The 10,323-nt window shown below is 39.9% G+C and overlaps 1 protein-coding gene across 1 annotated transcript in view; it reads right to left on the reverse strand.

Annotated features, from left to right (window-relative positions):
• The window catches only part of ARHGAP18 (Rho GTPase activating protein 18), a 41,483-nt gene extending 40,169 nt beyond the window's left edge, over nucleotides 1-1,314 (reverse strand). The window contains exon 1 of the mRNA XM_009319129.1: nucleotides 1,077-1,314. Within this exon, the coding sequence (XP_009317404.1) occupies nucleotides 1,077-1,314 (238 nt within the window). The remainder of the gene's footprint in view (nucleotides 1-1,076) is intronic.
• Nucleotides 1,315-10,323: the final 9,009 nt, after the last annotated feature.

A 10,323-nucleotide genomic window follows, 5' to 3' on the forward strand; every position in this document is an offset into this window, starting at 1 on the left:
TGCCAGAGTCAGCAGCTCAAGCTGGAGCAGCAACTAGGGGGAAGAAGGCTATATATAAATAAAAAAGGAAATGGTGGGTTTTGGAGTGCAGAGCCTGAAGGCATAGCAGCATCAGTGAGCTGGGGTAAGAGAAGAGGCTCATGCGCTGCAGAACGATGGGCTCTGCTGCTCTGGAGAAAGCCTCGCAGCTCTGTCGGATGCCCTGCTCCCTGGGCACACAGGCTCAGAGCCTTGCTGCTTTCTCCAGGCGCCACATTGCTACCCTCTTCAGAGCACTCGTAAACAGTGGTGATGTTTCAAAACACCTAGGGAAGCAGAAGTGCGAATCCCTTTGAAAGCTAATGGAGCACATTCTTCTCACTCATGTAGAGGCCATACCAACATGCAAAGTTCACCATCTTAATTTACTGAGACTGTGGGCCTCTTGTAAGAATGGGAGAGGGGCAGATACTGCACTGTTAAAATATAATTTTTGAGAGAAGAGTGGAATTAAGGACATTACTCCTCTTTTGTCTGATAGGACAAGAAAAATAAAGAAATTGCCCAACTTCTTCTAAGATCATGCCCTCAGGAGTGGCCCATAATTGATGCTTCTGAGAAACAAAAATAATACAACTGAACAGTCACAACAGTTACAAGCGTAGAAAGTTACTCACTAAACTTAAACCGGTTAATCATTGGCTTGTCTTCTAAAGCGTGAGGTTTCTATCCACAATAGCTACAATAACGAACAACATACACAAACAGTGAAAGGGTAAGTTAGTTTAACAGTAGACTGCAAATAAAGCTTTGATTGTTGTGATTTGCAAGTACAGGCACCCTTCTGATGTTCTGCAAATACCATTTAAAGGAAAACCAGCCTTTTACTTATCTCCGATACAATTCTCTTTCAGGGCACTGCCCGTTTCTGGTGATATGCATGAGAGGCAACAGAATTTTCAACTGTGGCTGTTCAGCAGAGTGACCTCCTTTTTGATTTAAGTGTATTTGGTGGGTGCCATCTCTTGAAATAAGACTTAAAGAAAAATCTCTAAATCAGCAAACTGATGATCATTCACAAGAATAGATTTCATTACCATCTGGCTCTTTCACTACAAGTGCTACTTGTTCCTCATTATTATTTCCTCTGGTTTCATGGATGTTTTCAAGTTCTTTCCAGTAGTCATCCATAGACAGTTCATCCAAGGAGTCCTGAGATCCTGAGCGGTCAAACGATGCTCCATCAGAGGTCTTCTTGGAATGGTCATGGTTCATTGTATACTGGCCAGACCGACGGCTATAAACATAAACCGAAAAGCAGTTCTTGGTTAGCATTTTAAGATACAGGCTATATTAATATCTGGGAAGGCAGTTAGTGATGAATTGTGTCAAAGTATCAAAGAAAACTACTGTCAATAAGCAAACCAAGATATTAAAAATTACTTTTAATATCTGGAATGTATTTTAAATTTAACACTTCTGCTACACATATCTCCCAATCTGGAACGGCACAGGAGTCTGTATTAAAGAGGAAATAACGAATCCAAGTTCTAGTAATCCTAGTTACACCAAACCTCTAATTCAACTCACAACGGTCAGTTCCACAAACTTCATGGTACATATCTTCCTAGCACCACCGTTCATAAAGAATTTTTCTAAAGTGCCTTTCTGCCTGAGTAAATTCTTAGAGCTTGACAGTACCCCTACTTTTTTCCTTTGCTATTCTGCTTTTATTTTTTATAAATGTTTAGCCTGGTATCTATGCCCTTAATTACAGCTGGGAAAGGACAAAGTAGAATTACTGAAGTTACAGTTTGTTAGGTAAACTGGTGAGTCCAAACGTTTAGTAAAGGCCACTATTTGTTTCTATCCTGCTTCCTCTGACTGAAAGCTTACCATTTTCATAGTTTGATGTTACTAGTTTTTGGTTCACCCTGCCAAATGTATGTTGCTAAGGCTTTCAAAAGGGATCTTTCATCTTAAGTATAGCTGCAACTAGAAAAAAGAAACCAACAAGTTGAAAACTCTAGGTCTCATCTTGACCTCATTAAGTCATTGGCAAAAATTACCACTAACCTAGGAAAGAATTCCTCTTAAAAAGTGCAAAGGTTATAGTGATATCATTGAAGTTACAGGTCATCCTTACAGACGAACATACCAAATCAAAAGCCACAAACTGATTCAGAGTATCAGAAAGAGGACGTGAATTACACGAGTAGCAACTGGATCTAACTTCAGAGTTGTTCCTACTTTGACTGGGAGGCAGATCAGACAAGATGATCTCCCGTGGTCCTTTCTAAACGAAGTTATTCTACTATTATAAGACTATGTCAAAATTTTTCCTTGTATTAAAAAATAGTAAATTCTTAACATTTCAGGAACAGCTTCAGATGTCTTTTATGTCTGAATTTGTCTCCGTATTCTAAAAAAAGGAGGCATGGTTTGGGGTTAAGTAATAAATATCACCTATTACAAGAGAGAAAAACATATCAAAGATGAAGCATTGTGGATTTATCACAATGTAAACGCAGTAAATTAAGTCCTACCTTCCCATTTGGTTGACTTTGCATGTTTATCTAGAATTAAAACAAAAGCACCTCGTCCTTACATTTTATCTTGGGACAACTAATGCTTGTTAGCTGCCCCTAAGTAAAAAAGCCTACCTTTCTCTCTGAAGATAAGCCCCTTGTGTGTCCAAGTCACAAATCCTTTCACACCATATGTGCTTGATTCTCTGATAAGAAATACTAACTATATGGACTTTGTCTTTAAAGGTAAAGAGCTTTATGGAAGGACTATATGAGTTTCCACTCGCCCTGCCTCTCTGCTCCAGGTGCAAGTTAATAAATGACAATGAATTACCAAGCTAATATGCACCCCAACACCATTCCTTAACCTGCCCTTATTTGAAAGCCCAGGAAAAAAATATACAAAGGCGTATTTAGCTTCTGCATCAATGGCAATAACAACATCTTGCTAGTAGTGCATGTTACCCAATAAATACAAATTTTCCATGTAGCTACCTCAGTTCTCGAACTTCTTCTGACAGGCGTGTCCCGTGTATGACCTGTGCTGCTTGTGAATCCAACACTAATCACTGCAGAAAGATGTTCATGGAGCCACATCAGAAGCGTCCCCAGCAGCCAACGTAGGTGCCAAGTGTGGCCGAAGCAGGTCGGGCTTCCCAGCCCTTGCCCAGGCTTCCCTCCTCCCGCGGCTGAAGGTTCTCAGAGTAGACGGGTCCCTCTCAGAAACAGACTCTGTACACTTGAACTGCAGCCTGAGTGAGGTCAGATTTCAGCTTATCGTCCCTCGATTTAACCCTGCGGAGCTGCTTGGCAGCTCTTCGGTGGCCTTTCACCTTTGGAACAACCTGCTCCCGCTGACCCACCTCAGCTGAAATTTAACCACCACAGCGCACCATGCAAAAACCATAAAACCAACAGATCACAAACGTTAAAAGCATGCACTTTGGGGGACTCTGGCAGGCTGAGGTGGGATATTCTGCAGCAGGCTGCGGCTCTGTGCCATGCTTCCAGGGAAGTGCTCCTCCTGTCCTTCTAAAAAAGCCAGCTCATTACCTTCCCCAGACTAAGTCCTGTCTCAGAGCAGTCTGTGCCCTGAAACACACAGCTGATACTCGGCAAAGAGCACTCAAGGCCATTTTCAGGGTCCTGTGAGCATTTGCTATACATTAAAAACACTCCATTAACTCTCAGAGACTGCGCCCTACCCTTCAGTCACCAGTCGCAGGCCTGCTCCACTCAACCAAACATAAGCTGCTTTTCTTGTAAGGCTCTTCCCAGCCTGACCTTTCCATCTCTCATTAATGAATCAGTACTACAGCTCCCAACTTTGAGCGTGCAGTAATGCCACTTCTCCTCATGAAAGTCCTCAGAGAAGGACACGAAATGACCAGGGGAACCTTCCAAGAAATATTCAGACAAAAACCTCACCGCTCTGCTGCGAATCTCTCCTTCAAAATGCATGTTGCCTTAGGCCCATTCACAGCTGGCAGCCCCAGCGCTGGCAGCGCCCGGGCTCTTCAGGAGCCGAGGCCACAGGCCGCTGCCACACTGCTCCCGCTCCACTCACCGATTCCTTGTCTTCCCTGGTCGGACTCGATCAAGCCCCTGTCCCCAGTTGCTGTTTGGACTGCAAACCCTTCCAAAGCTATCTGCATTTGTCCACACCCACAATTCACATTTCTATGGGCTATGACAGAGAGAGACTCAGGCTGGGAGAGAACAACTGCTAGAAGTAGTTCAGCTGACAGAGCAGGTCAGATCTTACTTTCACTTCACTTGGTTCAACGTTTCTTGCTTTGCACACCCCACCAGAGAAAGACGCCGGTGAAGCAGTATTTGGTGCACAATCCACACAGCAGTGGCTCCAGGCACCCTCATCTCCGTCCCTCCTACGAATCCCTGTGCACAAGGAGGCACAAACAAGAAAGACCCTTTGAGGATAATGAGGACAGTCTTGATACCATAGGGTTGGTGTAGATGAGAAAAGAAAATTAATTTTAAAAATTCACAGCATAGGGAAAAATAGGTTGCCAATTAAGATTTTTATTTTTAGGTATCTGTTGACAAGACCAAGAACGTGGGATTTCTGCTGTGACCTTCCACTAAATTCAATCCTTCTCCAAACCTATGCGTAGTAAGCACTAGTTCCATATCACACAATAAAACCGCATAGGTGGGAACAAGTTAAGGCCAAGAGAAAAAAAGAGGAGAAGGGGAAAAGCAATCAATCTTAGCAATAATATTATAAGGAATCTGGAAGAGGTATGTTTTTAAAAATAAGTAATCCCACATTCACAGAAAGACTTATTAAAAAAAAATCTTGAAAAAGTATTTCAAATATCCCATGTCACAAGCTTTAAAATTTTGTAGAAGACTGCTTTCCAAAAAACTATTTGTAGGAAATAAGCACAGTTCATTACAAAAAAAGCTGTTACTGTGGTTGCAGAAAATAGGTTACTTCTCCAGCACATTCTTAAGTTTCTAGGTGTTCAGTTTTTCTATTTAAAATTTGAAAAATGCACCTGCTTTTCACAAGTATCTTCAAGGAGATCTCTTTTCTTCCCCCAGAAAATGTAAGCTACTGCTAACAAACACAGTCACTTAAAGTAGTTTTCAAACACTACTTACTTAGCATTTCAGATTACTAAATGGTAAGTTTACTCTCCAGCAGTTTTTTTTCCCCCAGAAAACTCATATTTCCATTAAGATCTTCGCTAACAACATTCTCAAACTCTATTACAATCTTATTAACAGCTATTTCCAATCATTAGTAAATAGTTTACTCTTCAAATAGCTTTACAGGGAGCAGTGCAATACTCTCATTTCCAAATTACAGTCAGTTCTGACCTCTGATACTCAGACACGTGCCCTTTGCAGCTGATGAGATTTTTGCCTATTTATCTCAGTATAAAACTGAGCCCCCAGGTATAATAGTTATTGCAGTCTCTTACCAGAGTCAATCTTCTCGTCCCACCCACCGGAGATGCATATATTTATTAGAAACATCAAGGATGCAAAATGAAGTACTCCAGCTCTTCCAGAGGGGAGCCATTAAAAACAGTTCTTGTAATGAACACCATTCGTTACATTTACAAGGAAAAAAAAAAGATTTGGGTTTTTCACTAAGCACTGATGAGCTTCACGTTGTGGCAAGTACTTAAGGTAGAAGAACTATGCGCAAATATTTTCTTCAGCCTTTCCTTTTGTGACCAACTGTATCCCTTCTCCTGTAAGAAAATAAGACTTTTCACATTAATCACTGTTTTACACTGTAATAAAAATGTGCTTTTTTTCAGGTTCTGTCAGCCTGATTTTGATTTCATCTATAGTCACTTTATACTACTGCAGTTGTCTTTATTCCTTATTTTTTTTCCTGTGAAATCTAAATCTCCCTTTCTGTTCCAGTGCCTTTTTAGCAGTTCGTAACAGATACTTTTCATGTGTAAACTAGAGCAGCTACAGATTAATCAGTTCGTAAGGTCCACTTTCACTGGCATTTCAGATAAATTCAGTTTGCAGAAAGCTAATTTTGCCCTTACTTCCATTCTTCTCACCCAAGAATGAAGGATTATGTTGTGTTTTAAAACAGTGAGTGATGAGAAAAAGATAATCTTTGTCATTTCTATAGTGCTAGCCACTAATTTTGGATCTGAATATGATCCTTCTACATCACTATACAAACATCATAATTGTATGGTATCCTTATATACTATATATATGGGTATGCATGTATTAGATGTGTAAATATACTGAAAGGCAGAAATACTAAATGAAAGGATGTTCATAGTCATAAAAACTAGGGAATATAAATACACTGTTGAACCAAACAGAATAGATTAACACTGCTGAAAGAGAAGTGGAGTTCCTCTAACAGGATTATTTGCAGGAGAGCTCACTGATTCCAGGAAACGACAAAGTCCAGCTACTAAATACTGTATGAACATAAAGCAAAAAGATACCAGTATCTATAATCTGTTATCTTCTTCCTGAAAAAAAATGCAACAATAGATGAAACACAAGTGAAAGGGAGGAGTGGGAAACACCTTTTCTGCCTACAAAGTAGGAATTTCTGTACAGGGTCCTTTTTCCCACCCACTTTTGCCAAACTTTGGAATTCAAAATTCAGGCCTGGAGCTTTCCTGAATAAAAACTGTCACAACTATAAAAAGTGTCATGAGTAGAACAAGGGAAGAAGCCATCTGATTAATTATCACCGGGTTTAACCTCAGTTAGGATTCAACTCTTTGCAATTAAACAAACATGGTCCTTTTCCACAGCTGTCTAACAAAGCCTATGGGAGTCTTAAACATTATCTTTAAACAGGTTCCAAATTAAAGGCCAATTCAATGTTCTGTGAGACTAAAAGTTTCACAAACATTTGTTTGTATCAGCCAATTACCAACATTGAGAACAGTGCAAAAAAAGCATTGTATTATCAAGTAATATACAATTACTTGTCAAACTGGACTATTACACCTCCTTAAACTGTACGCTGAAAATACAATCTTCATATGCTTGGCCTTAAAAGCTTCTTTAAGTAATCCTGGCCATTAACCATTGCTACTGGGGTTCTTGTACAGGCAATGTCTACAGCCCCTTCAGACACACTCTCTGGCACCCCAATAAACTAGCACTTTACTTCCAGAGTTATATAAAATGACAAAAACATATCTGACTACAAGCTACATTACAGCAGCAACTTCTGAAATGCCTGTGCAAAGGGAGTCATCACTTCCAAAGCCAGTGTACGTTTGGCCATTTACATAAAAGCTATTAGTAGTATTATTGCAGCCATACCTCAGCTGATACTGGGGCTCACTGATTACGAGCATCATACCAACACATGGTTAGATGTGCTAATAATCTGATAAACAAGATACACAAAGGCTGTGAGAGGGGAAAAAAAATGGGGTGGGTATTTGGCCCAGAGAGGTGAAGCATGCTGTTCAAATTCACGGTGCAAATCAGTGACAGAAACAAGAATAATTCTCAGATCTCTGGAGTCTTTCACCACTGGACCACTGAGCATTAACGGTCGAGATCCGACCCATAGTGAACTGCAAGGCAGATAAAAGGAAGCTCTGCTGTTGTGGCTTTGTGATAGACTCCAGCACTGTGGCTATAAATAGAGTAGCACCCGCAAAACAGAATTATCTTGTTGACATAGGAGTTACAAAGTTAAGCAGTAATTCGCGTAAGTAATTTTAAGTTTGTACAAAGGCTGACTAGATTTAAACAACCAAAAAATGCCTATGGGTACTGTGGCCCATTTTGAAAACTATTTACTGAGCAATTACATCCATAGGATGCTGTGCTCTTAAATATAAATACAGGACTTCCCAAGTCCTTTAAATCTAAACAACTAAAAAGATAAAGAGAGGGAAACAATGTGGTCTCCTGGCCCGCTTCTCATCCTGAAGGCTGAGCTACAGGACTGTGGGAATAAGTAAAGCTCCTAAGCCCTAAGCTCCCCCCATTGCTCGCCTCCTTTCAAGAAGCCAAGTAGCACCGCAAGGTACAAAGACTTCTTAACTGAATTAACCAAGAAAGCTCTAATCTAATGGCTACAGCAGTTGCCTGGCTTGAGCTCCCTGTTCTTGGCTGGGTCGCTGGCCTGGGAAGCGATCGCTGGACCTTCCTATAGCCACAGCGCCTATCAGAAAGGCATCCTGACCTTTCACAGTTTCTAGGCAAAGCTGCATCCCAAATGATCAGACGTGAAGGTAATGCAAGGCCTTGATTCCAAGTATCTGTTAAATCAATAATATTTATTATCAAATCACTTATTCTAATGGATTTCAACCTAATCTTTACAAAATGTCTTTCTGTCGCACCACCCCTTTGCACAGCATTCAGTATTTTGCAGTGCAGCTTTGAGCATCTTTCAAAGTCTTCTGTTAAAAAAAAGATGAAATTGTAATTGATGTGGCCATCAAAGCAGGTTGTTCTAAAGTAACTGGATTTTGCATAAAGCCACAAAACAGTGACACTACCTAAGTGAAGTTAAAAAAAAAAAAGCTAAATGTAAATGTCTTCATCTTTTTATATGGCTTAATGTATTAAAAAGATTCCTTCTGTTTCATTGATAGCTAAAACCCTCTGTCAAACAAAAGCCAGTATCACCAGCCTTCACAAGCAGCAGGTAACCCCTTAGCAATACCTACCAAGATCCAAGTCTGGACATTTGGTGTCCAGAACAATGCAAAAATATTTCTCACCCCTTTTAAAGTGCTTCATAACTTTTAGAAGGCATTAGAGAAACTTTAGTCTGGGCTTATATTTCTGCTTTTCATTCTAGCTCCTAAATCTTGTCACTCATTGCAACAACTGCATCCTTTCTACCTTTTCTGTCTTTCATTCTTTCCATGAGTGACTGCAAACTCTCCTGAAACTCGGCCTTTTCAAGAAAGTCATACAGGGCATGCAAAGATAACAGTAACGAATTAACGTCATTTCCAGTATTTTTGGTGAACTGACACTTAGCACTCCTTCTCTCCCAACTTAAAGAGTTTTATTTTGGCTGCTCTGTGACCTTATGGGACATTTTGCATGTCAATTGCAATCAAACTTGCCCAAATCTTCCTTAAGCTCCAAAGAAAAGCCAGAGAAGTAAGAACTGAGGCAAAGCTCTGTTCTCCTTCCAAAGACAGAGTACAAAGTGATTGCAGAGAGGGTATAAAACAGTACTAACTTTCTAAATGAGCATAAAAAAGGTTGAGCAAAGAGAATCAGGTCTCTTAGGATTTTTTGTAATACCATCAGCTGCTGTTAATACCTGCTCAAAACTGCTCTGGAGATTAACCAAGAAAAACCAAACCAAACAAAAACAAAAACCCAGAAAACCCCATAAACTGGCATTTTAAACCCCTCCATGAATAATAAATGCAAAACAGGCCAAAGTTAGGGCTGCCAGACTATAAGTCTAAAAAGTATATATATACAGTGTACTGCTTCCAGCCACATCCTCATTATTATTTATATAAGATTTTTTTACCTTAGTGAACATGACCTTCCTCCTTCCCCAACCCCAACCTGTCACTGAAGAAGACAGGAAGGAAACTGTGGCAATGACACAGACTATTACACTTTCTAATCCACTGCATCAGAAATGGGAGATTCCAGATACGATGCCAAAACTTAATCTGCCTGAACTATATGCGGCACTTCTAAGAAGATTAAAATATTTCGTGACATTTCCTTTAATAGGACCTCATGTTCCTACACAGCCATTTAGACTCTACCTATTTTCTACTTCCAATTAGATAAATTGTAATTATGGCAAACTGATACACATACACACCCTATCTAAAATGATGGTATAGATCACTGGCCCCTGTGTATGATTGATGATATGAAATGATTATCAAAAAAGGTGTTAGAACTATAACATATATACTTTTGAACATTTGCAAAAAGAGTTATTTGATATGCCATCCCAGGTTGTTTCAGAATAAACATGATCTTGTTCCACTCCACACACCGCAAGAAAGAATTCAGGATTGACAACTGCAGCCATGAAGCCTGTCCTCCACAAAATGACTGGAGCAGTTGTGTTTCCTTGTTTTTTGGGGGACTGTTGCACTCCAATGTCTGAGCTGTTCAACTCAGTGCATGCTTTTAGCTTTATTCTCCAACCGTAAAATACAGAAACCTGCTTATTTCTTTTAGTGAAAGGTGAGTCTCATGGACTCAGATCAGGAGCTTTAAATAGAACATCACATATTATCAGACTTGCAATAAAATTATCACAATTAGCTAAACTCAGAAGTAGTATCAGAAGAAATCAGTTTTGGTTTTACTCCTGCACTGACAAAAT

Source organism: Pygoscelis adeliae, unplaced genomic scaffold (assembly GCF_000699105.1).
Source record: "Pygoscelis adeliae isolate BGI_AS28 unplaced genomic scaffold, ASM69910v1 Scaffold172, whole genome shotgun sequence".
Lineage (NCBI taxonomy): Eukaryota > Metazoa > Chordata > Aves > Sphenisciformes > Spheniscidae > Pygoscelis > Pygoscelis adeliae.